Source organism: Mobula hypostoma, chromosome 2 (genome assembly GCF_963921235.1).
Source record: "Mobula hypostoma chromosome 2, sMobHyp1.1, whole genome shotgun sequence".
In the NCBI taxonomy this organism is placed as follows: Eukaryota; Metazoa; Chordata; class Chondrichthyes; order Myliobatiformes; family Myliobatidae; genus Mobula; species Mobula hypostoma.
This window is the reverse complement of record NC_086098.1, coordinates 20,415,075-20,434,160: the sequence shown is the minus strand read 5'-3', so window position 1 is coordinate 20,434,160 and position 19,086 is coordinate 20,415,075. Positions and strand designations below refer to the sequence as shown.

Sequence of the window (19,086 nt, the reverse complement as noted above, 5' to 3'; positions counted from 1 at the left end):
TGCCAACCCACCTTTCTACCCCCACATACAGGTCGTTAATAAATATCACGAAAAGTAGAGGTCCCAGAACCGATCCTTGTGGGACACCAGTAGTCACAACCCTCCAATCGGAATGTACTCCCTCCACCACAACCCTCTGCCTTCTGCAGGCAAACCAATTCTGAATCCACCTGGCCAAACTTCCCTGGATTCCATGCCTTCTGACTTTCTGAATAAGCCTACCATGTGGAACCTTGTCAAATACCTCACTAAAATACATATAGATAAACTGCCGTTTAACTCAGCAAAAAATTATAAATTTCAATGAAACACAGAGCAAATTAGAACACTACCAATGCTATTACAATACTATAAAACTGTGTATTAGTTCCAAATAGTTATCAATGGAGAAATTCATCCATTGTATGCTACTATGTATGGGGTGTTCAGAGGTGGCAGCACCTTTAGTGAAGAGGCTTGTTGTGTACATTCTGGGACAGCTCACTCATCCTTGGTCCTCATCAGATACTCCTCCCTCACCTATAGCTCTCAGTAAGTAGCTATTTGCATGTGTCAGCAGCCACACACCCCTATAGCGCTTCGACAGGTTGGCTAAACCAGGTGAGGATAACCGGCAGGTCTCATAAGGACATGCATGTCCTAGCATGTGAAGTCAGCTCCGGCGGACTAGGCAGATGAGGTTACCAGTAAGATCCAATAGCTAAGCAGGTGGTTCTGCAACACTTCATGGAGAATGAAGAGCATTCTAAGGCACAGGAGACATCACTTATATCTTCAGCAACCAAGGAAGACACCATTTTTTAATGACTAGTTGTACCACTGGACCCAGACTTGTGTGGTCAAGAGTGTGTAAGTGTCCCAGGGTAATGGCTTTTCTACTTTAAAAACTCTCTTGCACAGGTTTCATGACAGATCACCAACATCTTTGGATTGACTGTTAATAAACAAAATAGCACAGATGCCTAGTGCAGATAATAGGCTGCCTTCATACAATGCTTTCAACGATTGCATCATCCGAATATTTATTTTTATTGTAACATTCAAGATGATTGTTGCTACCTTCAAATTCTTCATAGTTCCTAACTTGTTGAAGTGTAATTATTTCATTTTTACTTCAGCCATTTCTGGCATCTCCAAACCTGAATGCTTGTAACCACAGTGAGCAAAAAATTCTACATTGTCTAACTGTTTATTTCTCACCAACAATCATTGACAAAAATCACTGCTTTTTGGACACAAACACATGCAACTGATGCTATTTAAAAACTCTTCACTCTAAGCACAGTGTAATGTCTAATGGCCACACAAGTTGATGGGACTGACACGAGTAAGCAACAGTCTCGTGTTTCAATTAAACAGAAAGTGTCCCAAATAAATGAAGGAAATTCTGGCTATTTTCTCAATTAGTTTTTGTTCTGTAAGAGTCGTCCCAAATATGTAGCTGCTCTGATTAACAGATGAACTAGTTAATCAGAATCCACTATATACAATATACACACATATACACATATATAGATAATGTAATGCATGCAATAGCCCTGCAAGTTACAGACAGATGTGTTATGCACAATAATAGAAAGGGTGGAAAAGTACAACTCTATTACTAGTTGATCAGTGGCACAAACAATAGCAAGGTTATCTTCTATGGAGATAAATTATATCTCCACAGAGCTGTAAGCAAAGTTCTTAAATGACTCCTCAGTGAACCAAATTTTTTGTTGCATGGATATTCTAAGCTGTCTGCAGCCTCAAACAGGCTGATTGATATCTCATAATACTGATTTTCACGAAGCTGGTGTGCAAGAACAGTAGATAGAATCACATGCCTCTAGTTCAGGGAGGGGTGATCGTTTGAAGAATATTGATGAAGAGTGTTGATAATTGGCAGAACCAGGTGAGTGAATAAGTGTCTGAAGGACCATTTAGGGAAAGGCAGGGTGATGTAGCAAGGTGGTAAGAATTGCTATTGGCAGCAGACCATTGGATTCTATTTATGCTGTAGACCTTTGCAGGAAATATGTTTCAGAATCAATGAAGTGCAGATGCTGAAATCCTGAAATAAAGACAATGGAAATACTTGGCAAGTCTGACAACATTCAGTGGGATGCCAGATAAAACTTACTGTTTGGCTCCGCTTCCTCTTCTTCATCATTATTATAATCCAAGGGCAAATCACTTGTTTCAAGAAGACTGATGAAGCAAGAAAAGAAGAGTACCCCTGAGTTCTGGTTCAGCTGTGTTACTCACTGCTTTGGCATTTTCTCCACTTTGTTTTCCCCTTCTCTGTTCCAAAAATCAGTACCAAGTCCTTTGACCTCCTTGAACTGCTAACTTATCTCCTATGGGTGATATTCCATCACCATTACTTATAGTGATAATCTTTTTCCCTAATTTTATGCAGTCAAACACATCCACGCCACCTCCCATCCTGAACTTGGCTGTTGCCTCATTTGAGTGCAAAGATCTCAAGACACTTTGAGTCATAGATATGGAAACAAGCTTTTCATGTCCACGCCGACCATTAAGACCGTATGAAATAGGAGCAGAATTAGACCATTTGACCCATCAAGTCTGCTCTGCCATTTCATCATGGCTGATCCAATTTTCCTCTCAGCCCCACTCTCCTGCCTTCTCCCCATATCCTTTCATGACTTGGCCAATCAAGAATCTATCAACTGTGGCTTTAAGTATACATGAAGACTTGGCCCTCCACAGCTGCCTTTGGCAAAGAATTCCACGGATTCACCACTCTCTGACTAAAGAAATTCCTCCTCATCTCTGTTCTAAAAGGACACTTCTCTATTCTGAGGCCGTGTCCTCTGGTCTGGTTTTAGACTCTCCTACCACAGGAAACATACTCTCCATATCTAGTCTATCAAGGCAATTCACCATTCAATAGATTTCAATGAGGTCACCCCTCATTTTTTTGAATCCTAGTGAATACAGGCCCAAAGCCATCAAACGCTCTTTATATGACAAGCCATTCAATTCTGGAATCATTTTTGTGAACCTGCTTTGAACCCTCTCCAGTTTCAGCACATCGTTTCTACCTCTCTAGCTTCGTTTTCCAGTGGTCCGATATCCACTCTTGCCTCTCTTTTACACTTATGTCTCTGAAGAAACTTTTGATACCTCTTTAATATTATTGACACTTATTTTTTTTAATGAACTTACCCCAACAGATATTTTTCTCCCCAGATTCCCATCAAATTACGCCCTACCCCACCCCGAATTTCACTGTTCATTTGCTTAAAGGGATTATTTATATTTTCCAATAAATACCAGCCTGCATTTTTTCAGGATATAGGAGGAGGAAATTTGGAAAGGCTGGATATGTATGATTCTGTCAGTAGATTAATGACACAAGCAATAACAATAATTTCTGCTATGGAGAGAAATCATACCTCGATAGAGCTGTAAGAAAAGTTATTAAGTGATTCCTCAGAAGACCATGATCATCTGACTGTGGATGCCAAATTTTCTGTAGGATGATAGACCTCTTCCTAGAAGGCCTGAAACATCTCCTGTGTTTGTCAAGCTCATCTCTGAACTCCTGGACCTGGGACTCAACACCTCCCTTTATAATTGGATCCTTGACTTCCTGGCCAACAGACTGCAATCAGTAAGGATAGAGAGCAACACCTCTGCCACAATTATCTTCAAGACTGGTGCCCCATCCTAAGCCCCCTACTTTACACCATGTAAACTCAAAACTGAATGGTCAGTTTACTTCGACTCCATCCACAAGTTTGCAGATAACAGCAGTGTGGTGGGCCAAATCTCAAAAAAAACAGTGAGTCTGAGTACAGGAACCAGGTAAAGAGCCTAATGGCGTGGCATCATGACAGCAACCATTCCATCAATGTCAGCATAACAAAAGAGCTGGTCATTGACTTCAGGAAGCAGGACAGTGCACACACTCCTGTTTACCTCCATGGTACTGAGGTCAAGATGGTTGAGAGCCTCAAGTCCCAAGGAGTGAACATTACCGTAGACTATCCTGGTCCAACCATGTAGATGTCATGGTCATGAATTGCCCCAGTGCCTTTATTTTAGCCAGCGAGTGGTGAATCTGTAGAATGTGTTGCCATAGGCAGCTGTGGAGGCCAAGTCTTTATACATATTTAAGGCAGTGGTTGATGGATTTGTGATTGGTCAGGGCATAAAGAGATATGGGAGGAAGGCAGGGGAGTGGGGCTGAGAGGTAAAATGGATCAAACATTATGAAATGGCAGAGCAGACTCAATGGGCCAAATGGCCTATTTCTGCTCCTGTATCTTATGGTCTATTTTCTCAAAAAGCTAAAGAAATTTCTCATGTATCCATTCACCCTTGCCAATTTTTATCATGCATCATAAAAAGCATTCAGTCCAGATGCATCATGGCTTGGGATGACAACTGCTCTACCCAAGACCACAAGAAACTGCAGAGAGATGTGAATGCAGTTCAGCACATCACAGAAGCCAGCCTCCCCTCCACGGACTCTGACTACATTTCTCACTGCTTCAGTAAAGTAGCCAACGTAATCAAAGACCCCGACTACCACAGACATTCTCTCTTTGCTCCCTCCAATCAATCAGAAAATACAAAAGCCAGAAAGCATATTCCACCATCGTCTTTTGTCCCACTGTTATAAGACAATAAAACAGATCTCTTGTTTAGTAGGGTGTACGCTTGACTTCATAATATACCTTGCCATGGCCTTGGAACTTGTTGTCTGCCTGCACTGCACCTTCTCTGTAACTGAAAAATTATATTTTGCATTATTTTATTGCTTTTTCCTTTATGCTTCCCTGATGTATTGATGCGATCAATTGATCTGCATGGATTGTATGCTAAACAAAGCTTTTCACTGTATTAGATTATTAGATTAGATTATGAGGACACTCAGTCCTCATTTATTGTCATTTAGAAATGCATGCATTAAAAGATGATACAATGTTCCTCCAGAAAGATATCACAGAAACACAGAACAAACCAAGACTAAAACTGACAAAACCACAAAATTATAACATATAGTTACAACAGTGCAAAGCAATACCGTAATTTGATAAAGAGCAGACCATGGACACGGTAAAAAAAAGTCTCAATTCCTGATAGCCCCATCATCTCACGCAGACGGTAGAAGGGAGAAACTCTCCCTGCCATGAACTCCAAGCGCCGCAAACTTGCCGAATGCATTGGAAGCACCTGACCGCAGCCAACCCTGAGTCCATCCGAAAATTTTGAGCCTCCGACACCGAGCACCATCCCTGCCGAGCGCTTTGACCCCGCCCTGGCTGTCGAGCAACAAGCAAAGCCGAGGACTCGGGGCCTTCCCCTCCGGAGATTCTGGATCACACAGTAGCAGCAGCAGCAAAGCAGGCATTTCAGAAGTTTCACCAGATGTTCCTCCGTGCTCTCATGTCTGTCTCCATCAAATTGGGATTGTGCACGGCACCCTACTTGACAGATAACAGATACCATTCACTGGAGTTGCCATCTTCTCCGCCATCTTCTCCTTATGCCTTCTTTATAGCTACCTGTATCAAGATACCTGTATCTTGGTACATGTGACAATAATAAATTACATACTGAAATAGAGCTTTGCACAAATCTGAGACAATGCATTTTTGATGAGAAGACTCTGCAACATTTTTTAGTCATGTGTAATTCAAGATCTGATCAGTCCATGAGCAATGCATTGTGCCAATCAATACACAGAAATTTGATTTTGAAAGAAAAATTACTCTACTCATTAGCATGAGACAACTACTCCAAAGATTTTTTAAATCTCTTTTGTAACTCCCTAAAATCTACCCAAGTCATTGATACTGCTGTCCTGCTGAGGGGCCTTGACTGTACTTTTTACTATGTTGTGCCCGACCTGCTGAGCTCCTCCAGCATTTTGTGTGACTGCTAACCTTGTACATCCTTATATTCTATTGCTGTTCAGTGACATCCTTGACTTTGCCTTCAGGAAGGCAACATACAATTCTGAACTCACATTACAACTGCAGAAACTGACTGTTCTCCTAATTTAAAATCTTCCATAGTTACTTACTTCCCTTTCTTCCTCCATGCCTATGTTGATGAGCGATTTGTAAAACTTGGCTCTAGCATTTAGTCCTCCATACACTATGCATCTTCTGTTGGAGATTTAATTGCAGGTCGGAGAGTGAGGTAAACTGAGTTCCTACACTACCTGGCTGTTCTTTTCCTTGTGTCTGAAGGTAGCACATTCCTTCTCTATCCATCACAATCTATATACTACTAAAACTCTCACGCAACACACATCAAAGTTGCTGGTGAACGCAGCAGGCCAGGCAGCATCTGTAGGAAAAGGTGCAGTCGACGTTTCAGGCCGAGACCCTTCATCAGGACCCTCTCATGCTCTGTCTGTCTGTTTGTTTGTGATCTCCAATTAGTGCAAACGGTGCATTACAGCGGCACTTTTTTTGGCTAAATCTAATTAAAATGCGCTAACTTACAGAATGCAGGCAAAGTTCAGGATTATATATTCGTATAAAATTGCTCATTCGCCAAAAATCAACAGGCTGCCTTTCACCCGCGACCTGATCGACCATCATGGAAATTGGGACGCCACAGCCTGACGCATGCACACGGCCAGCCTCAGCAGCTTGGAGGCTTTGGTGTTACTGCTTCCTATCTATTAAGTATTAGGGTAGAAATATATGGATAGCCTAATTATGCCATGTGTAAAGAGAAGGGGGTCATTATGGTCAAGGGATGACGCCAAACGTCGTCGGGAAGCGGCAAGGAGTGGGAGAGAACAACAATCGGATGAGGCCAGGGCCGCACGACTCCAGGATCAAAGAGTCAGGAGAAAAAAGATGAGAGAAGACGAGACAGAGGAGGACAGGCATACACGTCTCCAAAATGACAATAGGCACAGACGGAGGAGGGAACAAGGATCCGATCAGGCCAGAGCCGCACGTCTCCAGGATCAGAGAGAAAGAACAAATGATTGAAGAGAGAAAGAATGAAAGGGCTGCGCGTCTCCAGAATGACAAAAACAGGCAGAGAAGAGGAAGAGACAGAGGAGAAAAGGAAAAATCAACTCAAGAATATGCGGCACAGAGTAATTATTGCAAGAGCTGCTGAAGACGACAATACCTCGACACAGTAAGAGCAAGGCAAAATGTACGACTCGCATGCTGTCACATTTCTGCTGATGTTGGTTCGATGACCAGAGTATGCCCTCACTGCCGTGCCTTCCTATTCACTGGAGAAATCGCACATTTCTGCTGTATGAAGGGAAAGGTTAGGATAGGCAATTTGCAGCCTCTACCTAATGAACTCCTCAATTTGTACAGCAATGATGAACCTATTGCAAACGAGTTCAGGAAGAACATCAGACAATACAATTGCCTCTTCCAAATGACATCCTTTGGTGCCAAAGAAGTCATTCCAACTAGGAATCGATGGAATCCTTCTGTGATTATTCAAGGCCAAATCCATTACATCGGACATTTAATTCCACACCCGACCCAGCAAGCCCAAGTCCTTCAAATTTACTTCATGGATATTTAATGTTCATTCTGGTCACACATTTGTCTTGCTATGCGTCTTTCTTCTTTAATAAGCTGAGTTTTTCTTCTTTAAATTCCAAATCAAAGAGATAGCAATAGGATTCAGGAAAATTTAATGTTCATCCTGTTCACATCAGACTGCACTACCCTGCTCTCAAAGGGTGCCCCAATGGGTCACCCTGTTATCTAGTATAAACTAAGTGATGAAGACTTCCTGAAATGTGCTATTGCAAAATGTTAAAGCTTACTTTTTTCGGCATATACCAGTAACTCCCTCACATGTATGCGTTAATAATTATTCCCCTTGGGACACAGAATAATTTGCTGATGGCTCACAGCGTTCCACAGAACTTGAATAGGATGAATGGAGAGGGGTGCTTTAAACCAAAGGTTTTACATATGCAAGATGTTTAAAGAACTATCCTTCTGCTTGAATACAAAACAAAAAAGTGTCACCCAAGAATTATCATTGGAGTTGTCTAATCATTGCAAACACAATAAACCGTCCCTTTAAATAAAGTAGGTTCATCTCAGAGTTTTGGACTCCCTGCTTGAGGCTTGCAGTGTAATAAAGTGCTGACTGCAGAGCAACTACATTAATTAGCAGCCAATTTGAGTTGGTATGCTGTCCACATTGGAAGCAGTGAACACAGGTTAATCCTACGTCAGAATCCCTGTGCTAATCAAATTTAATACCCCAAAGTTGAATATATTTATATCTTTTTTTATTGTGAAAACTGTCTCTGAATATAATTAAATACTTGGAGGACTGTTCCATATATTTTAACTATGCAACATTATGGTTGCATTCACTTGTAGAAATAATCAGTTTTGTCTCTGCCAGTTCTTGGATAGATCAATATTAAATTAAGCAGCAATGTTAAGAAGATTGTGCAGTGCCTTGTCTGAGAGCTTGTAGTGTGAACAATAAGTGTCCTGAAAATTTAGCACATGGCAGGTTGTCTTCCGTTCATGTTTCTCCTAATACACTTTTAAATTCTATCTATAGAAGGAGAAATTAATAGCATGATGAAATTCTTCATTGAGATGTTTTATGAGAGTGCTCTGTGCTATTTACTCTTACTTTTCTTTTGTTCAATTATTTTGAATTCCATTCTTCTTTCCCTTCTATGTAGACACTGATCATCAGATTATGCTAAACATTTTGATCTATCTGTTTTCAAATTGATTCATATTTTACTGTGCTTTTATAATATACTGAAAGCAGGAACTCCATTCAAAGGAAGGAATGTGAAATAATCAGTAAAATCTCTGGTTATAATTCACCACAATAAATAAAACCTGAATACATATTTTTAAGAAAATCAGTAGTTTAGATTGAGATGTGTTAGGTCCACTGCCCCATTTTGCACTTTCTAACCTTGTGTACTGAAAAATTAGCAGAAAGTGAATAATTAGTGTGAGGAAAACTGCATTTGAACCAGTTAGACATACAGTTCCTTTTATCAGTTTTTCAGACACGGTTTATTGTGGCAGTTCAGAGCAGAATGATGAATGGAAATTTTCCATCAAATAATTTTGTAATTTTAGGAACCAACAGATATTCAAAAGCTGACACCTCTGCAGGCTATTAAAATGAAATTATGCAAAGTTAAGCATGGTAGCACTTGATTCCTTATCAATTCGTACTCAAAAATAGATTAAAATTGTAAAGCTTCTCTTCATTATCTGGGTTTACTTAAACTGCAATAAAGTATCGTAGAGGCTGTTATCACTGAGCCATAGAATTGCACAACGCAGAAATGGGCCTTTTGGCCCACATGTCTGTACCAACTTTTTTGCCCAGATGCAATTATCCCATTTTCTGGCATTAGATGCATATCTTTCTATGCATTCCTATTTAAATTCTTTGTATCCTTTATACCTAAATGTCCCTTAAACACAGTGATTGTATCTGATACCTCCCATGGCAGTAAACTCATTAGTCACTGTCTGTGTGAAACAAAATGCCCTCAAATGCCCTTTAAAGCCCATTCCTCCCACCTTAAACCTCTCTCCCCTTTTACTTTTAATAGCCCATGTAGTCAATGTAGCTGTTTACACACAAAATAAGGATGTTTCTGTGATCAGTTCAAAATCTAATCTCACTTGTTTCTGAAAATATTGTCAGTCAAGAATTTACATTGCCAACTGAAGCCATTTTGCTCATCTCTGAAAAGCAAATTGTCACATTCCTTAATAGTTTACATCTGTGTGCCTCAAGGCCTCATGGACCTCATGAATTTAGATTTCTGTTTTACTTCTAACTCATCAGACTTACTCATTATGAGTACTCTAAGCAGACAACTCCATTCCAGGTACAAATATCTGATTTTAACTTTCTCAGTGCAAATGTGTAAACTCTTCATTTTTCTTCATTTTACACAGATTTGTCAGCACTGGCTGGCTCAGTGTTTTTGGAACTATTTGAACTGGACAGAAATTGGACATTATATTGTCATCTGTATAACCTTGGGCCCTGACTATCAGGTTTACATGTGCATTGCTTTACTGAAACATTTGCAGCAAGATATTCTTCATCACATGCAAACTCAAGATCTTCAGATTTTTCTTAAGGTAAGTGTGGCTATTAAAATATTTGAAAGATAAATGGACCTGAGCCTGTAAGTAATTAGCAAAACCAAACAAATGTTCATTTATGCACATCAAGTAAGCCTTGATTATTATTATTTATTTGTGTCTCTGGTTGATTGAACACAATTGTTATTATAAAAATATTAAAAATATAAATATTTGACTGCAGTCAATTTAGATTGATGGTGTCCTTTGTTAAAAATCATTGAGCCATTCGTATTGTCTGTCAGTGTAATTTGTTTGAGATCATGTCTTTCTGTTGATATAAATATAATTGGTCTGCTGTTTGAAATCATTCTACAAGCCAGCTTAAATGTTACTTTTCAAAGAATGAATTTAGGTGAAGGTTGAGTTCTTTGGTTGAATTAATAGGGCAGATTGCTCAACCCTAGGTTCCTCATCCTTCCTTTGTGTAAAATTTTCTACTTGACTGGTATTTGCAGTGGCCATTGGGGGAGTTAGAAATCTGAGCTAGTAAAATGTAAAGGCAGCAGAAGACTTGCACAGAATATATTTTATTTCCGGAGGCAAAGATAAGAGATTTTCTTTTTGAGTTTTCATTCCTGATGATGAAGCATCTAAGAAGTGGAATACAACATGTGCTACTCTCAACTGTCCACACTAAATTTCTGAAACTGATTTTTCCCCAATAAATGTGGTATGTTTTAAATAGTTTAGAACATAAAAGATTACAGCACAATACCATAAGACATAGGAGCAGAATTAGGCCATTTGGCCCATCGAGTCTGCTCTACCATTCAATCATGGCTGATCCTTTTTTACCCTCCTCAGCCCCAATCCCCAGCCTTCTACCCATAACCTTTGATTCAGTGTCCAATCAAGAATTTATCAAGCTCTGCCTTAAATACACCCAACGGTCTGGCCTCCATAGCTGCCTGTAGTAATAATTTCCACAAATTCACCACCCTCTGACCAAATAAATTTCTCTGCATCTCTGTTTTAATTGGACGCCCCTGTATCCTGATGCTGTGCCCTCTTGTCCTAGACTTCCTCACCATGGGAAACATCCTTTCCCCATCCAATCTGTCTAGGCCTTACAACATTCAAAAGGTTTCAGTGCGTACAGACCCAGAGCCATCAAACATTCCTCATATGGTAACCCTTTCATTCCTAGAATCATCCTTATGAACCTCCTCTGAACCCTCTCCAATGCCAGCACATCATTTCTTAGATGAGGAGCCCAAAACTGTTCACAATACACAAGGTGAAGCCTCACATTGCCTTATAAAGCCTTAGCATCACATCCCTGCTCTTGTATTTGCCTTCCTCACCACCAACTCAAACTGCAGGTTAACCTTCAGGGTGCCCTGCACAAGGACTCCCAAGCTCCTTTGCATCTCGTATTTTTGAATTTTCTCCCCATTTAGAAAATAATCTGTACATTTATTTCTACTACCAAAGTGCATGACCATGCATTTTCCAACATTGTATTTCATTTGTCACTGTCTTGCTCATTCTCCTCATCTATCTAAGTCCATCTGGTGCCCACCTGTTTCCTCAACACTACCTGCCCCTCCGCTAATCTTCGTGTCATCTGCAAACTTGGCAACAAAGCCATCCATTCCATCATCTAAATCATTGATATACAGCATAAAATGAAGCAGCCCCAACACTGATCCCTGCAGAACACCACTAGTCACTGGCAGCCAACCAGAAAAGGATCCCTTTATTCCCAGTCAGTGCCTCCTACCAATCAGCCAATGCTCTAACCATGCCAGTAACTTTCCTGTCACACCATGGGCTCTTAACATGGTAAGCAGCATTGTGAGTGGCTCATTGTCAAAGGCCTTCTGAAAACCCAAATATACAACAACCACTGCATGCCCTTTACCTATCCTACGTGTAATCTCCTCAAAAGATTCCAACAGGTTCGTCATGCAAGATTTTCCCTGAAGTTAAACCACGCTGACTTTGTCCTATCTTGTTCTCTGTCACCAAGTACTCCATAATCTCATCCTTAACAAATGACTCCAACATTTTCCCAACCACTGAAGTCTATAATTTCCTTTCTGCTGCCTTCCTCCTTTCTTAAAGAGTGGAGTGACATTTGCAGTTTCCCAGTCCTCTGGTACCATACCACAGTCCAATGATTTCTGAAAGACCATTATTGATGCTTCCACAATCTCGGCCACTACCTCTTTCAGAACTCTAGGATGCCATTCATCTGGACCTGGTGAATAGGTACCCTTAGGTCTTTCAGCTTTTTGAACATCTTCTCTCTTGTAATAGTAACCACACTCACTTCTCTTCCCTCACACCCTTCAACATCTGGCACACTGCTAGTGTCTTGCACAGTGAAGACTGATGCAAAATACTCATTTAAGACCATAAGACAAAGGAGCAGAAGTTGGCCGTTCAGCCCATCGAGTCTGCTCCGCCATTTTATCATGAGCTGATCCATTCTCTCATTTAGTTCATCTGCCATCTCCTTGTCCCCTGTGACTACTTCTCTGGCCTCATTTTTCAGCGTTCCTATATCCACTCTCACCTCTCTTATTTTTTTGAAAAAACTTTTACTATCCACTTTGATATTATTTGCTAGCTTTCTTTCATATTTAATCTTTTCCCTCCTAATGATTCTTTTAGTTGCTCTCTGTAGGCTTTTAAAAACTTCCCAATCCTCTATCATAGAAACATAGAAAACCTACAGGACAATACAGGCCCTTCGGCCCACAATGCTGTGCCGAACATGTACAAGGGGTGATTGATAAGTTCGTGGCCTAAGGTAGAAGGAGTCAATTTTAGAAAACCTAGCACATTTATTTTTCAACATAGTCCCCTCCTACATTTACACCCTTAGTCCAGCAGTTGTGGAGCATATGGATCTTGAACCTCCAGAAAGTGTCCACAGCAGGGGTGATTGATAAGTTTGTGGCCTAAGGTAGAAGGAGATGAGTTAAAAACGCAAACATGAGAAAATCTGCAGATGCTGGAAGTTCAAGCAACACACACAAGATGCTGGTGGAACGCAGCAGGCCAGGCAGCAGCTATGGATGAGTTGTACAGCTCTCGTTTCATGCACGTGCAGTTCAACTCTTTGAGTGATTATGCAGAAAGTTTGAAGTTAATAACTCATCTCCTTCTACCTTAGGCCATGAACTTATCAATCACCCCTGATGAGTTATTAACCTCAAACTTTCTGCATAATCACTCAAAGAGTTAAACTGCACGTGCATGTAACAAGAGCTGTATAACTCATCTCCTTCTACCTTAGGCTACGAACTTATCAATCACCCCTGCTGTGGACAGTATCTGGAGGTCCAAGATCCGTATGCTCCACGACTGCTGGACTAAGTATGTAAATGTAGGAGGGGACTATGTTGAAAAATAAATGTGCTAGATTTTCTAAAATTGACTCCTTCTACCTTAGGTCATGAACTTATCAATCACCCCTCGCACTTACTTTAGAAATTACTTAGCTTTACCCATAGCCCTCTATTTATCTAAGCTCCATGTACCTATCCAGGAGTCTCTTAAAAGACCCCATCGCATCCGCTTCCACCACCGTCGCCGGCAACCCATTCCATGCACTCACCACTCTCTGCATAAAAAACTTACCCCTGACATCTCCTATTTTCCCATTAATTTTTGTTTTTGAGAAAGAAGGGCAAGAGTCAGAGGTTAGAGAGTACCCTTGTGGCTGTACCCCTTGACAATAGATACTCCTGCTTGTTACTTTGGGGTGGGGGGGGAAACGGCCTACCTGGGGGAAGCAACAGTGTCTGTGCCTCTGGCACAGAGTCTGGCCCTGTGGCTCAGAAGGGTACAGAAAGGAAGAGGATAGCATCAGTGATATGGGACTCTATAGTTAGGGGGTCAGACAGGCAATTCTGTGGACACAGGAAAGAAGCACGGATGGTTGTTTGCCTCCCAGGTGCCAGGGTCCAGGATGTTTTTGATCGCATCCAAGATATCGTGAAGTGGGAAGGAGAACAGCCAGAGGTCGTGGTACATATTGGTACCAACAACATCTGTAGGAAAAGGGAGGAGGTCCTGAAAGCAGACTACACAGAGTTTGGAAAGAAGCTTAGAAGCAGGACCACAAAGGTAGGCATCTTGGGATTACTGCCTGTGCCACGCGCAGTGCGTGTAGGAATAGAGTGAGATGGAGGATAAATGCGTGGCTGAGAGTTTGGAGTAGGGAGCAGGGATTCAGATTTCTGGATCATTGGGACCTCTTTTGGGGCAGGTGTGACCTGCACAAAAAGGATGGGTTGCACTTGAATCCCAGGGGGACTGATTTCCGGGGGGGAGGTTTGCTAAGGCTATTCAGGAGGGTTTAAACTAGGAATGCTGGGGGTTGGGAACGAAACTGAAGAGACGGGGGAAGAGGCAGTTAGCTCAAAAATAGAGAAAGCTTGGAGACAGTACGAAAGGGAGGATAGGCAGGTGATCGAGAAGGGACGCACTCAGACCGATGGTTTGAGATGTGTCTATTTTAATGCAAGGAGGATTATGAACAAAGCGGATGAGCGTAGAGCTTGGACTATGATGTTGTGGCCATTACAGAGACTTGGATGGCTCAGGGGCAGGAATGGTTACTTTGAGTGCAAGTATGTTAAGAGCAAGAGGATAAGACGTGAGAGAATAGGACCAATCAAGTGTAACAGTGGAGAAGTGTGTATAGAACCGGAGGAGATAGCAGAGGTACTTAATGAGTACTTTGCTTCAGTATTCACTACGGAAAAGGATCTTGGCGATTGTAGGGATGATTTACAGTGGATTGAAAAGCTTGAGCATGTAGATATTAAGAAAGAGGATGTGCAGGAGCTTTTGGAAAGCATCAAGTTGGATAAGTCACTGGGACCAGACAAGATGTACCCCAGGCTACTGTGGGAGGCGAGAGAGGAGATTATTGAGCCTCTGGCGATGATCTTTGCATCATCAATGGGGACGTGAGAGGTTCCGGAGGATTGGAGGGTTGTGGATGTTATTCCATTATTCAAGAAAGGGAGTAGAAATAGTCCAGGAAATTATAGACCAGAGAGTCTTACTTCAGTGGTTGGTATGTTGATGGAGAAGATCCTGAGAGGCAGGATTTATGAACATTTAGAAACATAGAAACATAGAAAATAGGTGCAGGAGTAGGCCATTCGGCCCTTCGAGCCTGCACCGCCATTTATTATGATCATGGCTGATCATCCAACTCAGAACCCAGCCTTCCCTCCATACCCCCTGACCCCTGTAGCCACAAGGGCCATATCTAACTTCCTTTTAAACATAGCTAATGAACTGGCCTCAACAGTTTGCTGTGGCAGAGAATTCCACAGATTCACCACTCTCTGTGTGAAGAAGTTTTTCCTAACCTCGGTCCTAAAAGGCTTCCCCTCTATCCTCAAACTGTGACCCCTCGTTCTAGACCTCCCCAACATCGGGAACAATCTTCCTGCATCTAGCCTGTCCAATCCCTTTAGGATCTTATACGTTTCAATCAGATCCCCCCTCAATCTTCTAAATTCCAACGAGTACAAGCCCAGTTCATCCAGTCTTTCTTCATATGAAAGACCTGCCATCCCAGGAATCAATCTGGTGAACCTTCTTTGTACTCCCTCTATGGCAAAGATGTCTTTCCTCAGATTAGGGGACCAAAACTGCACACAATACTCCAGGTGTGGTCTCACCAAGGCCTTGTACAACTGCAGTAGTACCTCCCTGCTCCTGTACTCGAATCCTCTCGCTATAAATGCCAGCATACCGTTCGCCTTTTTCACCGCCTGCTGTACCTGCATGCCCACTTTCAATGACTGGTGTATAATGACACCCAGGTCTCGTTGCACCTCCCCTTTTCCTAATCGGCCACCATTCAGATAATAATCTGTTTTCCTATTTTTGCCACCAAAGTGGATAACTTCACATTTATCCACATTAAATTGCATCTGCCATGAGTTTGCCCACTCACCCAACCTATCCAAGTCACCCTGCATCCTCTTAGCATCCTCCTCACTGCTAACACTGCCACCCAGCTTCGTGTCATCCGCAAACTTGGAGATGCTGCATTTAATTCCCTCATCCAAGTCATTAATATATATTGTAAACAACTGGGGTCCCAGCACTGAGCCTTGCGGTACCCCACTAGTCACCGCCTGCCATTCTGAAAAGGTCCCGTTTATTCCCACTCTTTGCTTCCTGTCTGCTAACCAATTCTCCACCCACACCAATACCTTACCCCCAATACCGTGTGCTTTAAGTTTGCACACTAATCTCCTATGTGGGACCTTGTCAAAAGCCTTTTGAAAATCCAAATATACCACATCCACTGGTTCTCCCCTATCCACTCTACTAGTTACATCCTCAAAAAATTCTATGAGATTCGTCAGACATGATTTTCCTTTCACAAATCCATGCTGACTTTGTCCGATCATTTCACCGCTTTCCAAATGTGCTGTTATCACATCCCTGATAACTGACTCCAGCAGTTTCCCCACCACCGACGTTAGGCTAACCGGCCTATAATTCCCCGGTTTCTCTCTCTCCCTCCTTTTTTAAAAAGTGGGGTTACATTAGCCACCCTCCAATCCTCAGGAACTAGTCCAGAATCTAACGAGTTTTGAAAAATTATCACTAATGCATCCACTATTTCTTGGGCCACTTCCTTAAGCACTCTGGGATGCAGACCATCTGGCCCTGGGGATTTATCTGCCTTCAATCCCTTCAATTTACCTAACACCACTTCCCTACTAACATGTATTTCGCTCAGTTCCTCCATCTCACTGGACCCTCTGTCCCTTACTATTTCTGGAAGATTATTTATGTCCTCCTTAGTGAAGACAGAACCAAAGTAATTATTCAATTGGTCTGCCATGTCCTTGCTCCCCATAATCAATTCACCTGTTTCTGTTTGCAGGGGACCTACATTTGTCTTTATCAGTCTTTTCCTTTTTACATATCTATAAAAGCTTTTACAGTCCGTTTTTATGTTCTCTGCCAGTTTTCTCTCATAATCTCATAATTTGGAGAGACATAACTTGATTAGGAATAGTCACCACGGCTTTGTGAAAGGCAGGTCGTGCCTTACGAGCCTGCTTGAATTTTTTGAGGATATGACTAAACGCATTGATGATGGTAGAGCAGTAGATGTAGTGTATATGGATTTCAGCAAGGCATTTGATAAGGTACCCCATGCAAGGCCTATGGAGAGAGTAAGGAGGCATGGGATCCAAGGGGAAATTGTTTTGTGGATCCAGAACTGGCTTGCCCACAGAAGGCAAAGAGTGGTTGTAGACAGGTCATTTCTACGTGGAGGTCGATCACCAGTGGTGTGCCTCAGGGATCTGTTCTGGGACCCCTACTCTTCATGATTTTTATAAATGATCTGGATGAAGAAATGGAGGGATGGGTTAGTAAATTTGCTGATGCCACAAAGGTTGGAGGTGTTGTGGATAGTGTGGAGCTGTCAGAGGTTACAACAGGACATTGATAGGATGCAAAACTGGGTTGAGAAGTGGCAGATGGAGTTCAACCCAGATAAGTGTGAAGTGGTTCATTATGGTAGGTCAAATATGATGACAGAATATATTATTAATGGTAAGACTCTTGGCAGTGTGGAGGCTCAGAGGGATTTTGGGGTCCAAGTCCATAGGATACTCAAAGCTGCTGCACAGGTTGACTGTGTGGTTAAGAAGGCATACGGTGTATTGGCCTTCATCAACCATGGGATTGAGTTCAAGAGCCGAGAGATAATGTTGCAGCTATGTAGGACCCTGGTCAGACCCCACTTGGAGTACTGTGCTCAGTTCTGGTCACCTCACTACAGGAAGGATGTGGAAACCATAAAAAGGGTGTAGAGGAGATTTAAAAGGATGCTGCCTAGATTGGGGAGCATGCCTTATGAGAACAGGTTGAGTGAACTCGGCCTTTTTTTCCTTGGAGCGACGGAGGGTGAGAGATGACCTGATAGAGGTGTATAAGATGATGAGAGGCATTGATCATGTGGATAGTCAGAGGCTTTTTCCCAGGGCTGAAATGGCTAACATGAGAGGGCACAGTTTTAAGGTGCTTGGAAGTAGGTACAGAGGAGATATCAGGGGTAAGTTTTTTACGCAAAGAGTGGTAAGTGCGTGGAATGGGCTGCTGGCAACAGTTGGGGCAGATACGATAGGGTGTTTGAAGAGACTCCTGGACAGGTACATGGAGCTCAGAAAAATAGAGGGCTATGAATAACCCTAGGTAATTTCTCAGGTAAGGACAAGTTTGGCACAGCTTTGTGGGCCGAAGGGCCTGTATTGTGCTGTAGGTTTTCTATGTTTTGTTGTATGCCCTCTCTTTTCCTTTACTTTAGCTTTGACTTCGCTTGTCAGCCACAGTTGTAATATTTTTGATTAACTTTTGTATACTATTTGATATTTCTTTGTTTTTGGAATACATCTATCTTGCGCCTTCCTCATTTTTCTGAGAAACTCACACCATTGCTGCTCTGGTGTTATCCCTGCCAGCATCTCCTTCAAATTTACTTTGGCCCACTCCTCCCTCATACCATTGTAAGTTCCTTTACTCCACCGAAATACTGCTACATCAGACTCTACTTTCTCCCTATTAAATTTCAAACTGAACTCAATCATATTGTGATAACTGGTTCCTAAGGGCTCTTTTACCTTAAGCTCCCTAACACCTCCAGTTCATTACTTAACACCCAATCCAGTATAGCCGATTCTCTAGTAGACTCGACATTAAACTGTTCTAAAAAACCCTCTTAGAGGCATTCAAGAAACTCATTGTCTTGAGATCCATTTCCAACCTGATTTTCCCAATCGACCTGCATGTTGAAATCTCCCATGACCATCATAACACTGCCCTTTTGACATGCCTTTTCTATTTCCTGTCTGTATATAACTGCCATCAGGATCCCTGCAGTTTCTTAACTCAACCCACAAGGATTCAATATTTTTCAATCCTATATCACATCTTTCTACTGATTTGATGCCATTCATTACCAGCAGAG

General features: G+C 41.9%; 1 protein-coding gene across 2 annotated transcripts in view; it reads left to right on the top strand.

The window, feature by feature from the left end:
- Positions 1 to 19,086, top strand: part of tbc1d32 (TBC1 domain family, member 32) — a 241,005-nt gene that overhangs the window by 212,630 nt on the left and 9,289 nt on the right. For both annotated transcript variants that reach the window (XM_063033919.1, XM_063033913.1), the window contains one exon: positions 9,921 to 10,109. In XM_063033919.1, the coding sequence (XP_062889989.1) occupies positions 9,921 to 10,109 (189 nt within the window). The remainder of the gene's footprint in view (positions 1 to 9,920; positions 10,110 to 19,086) is intronic.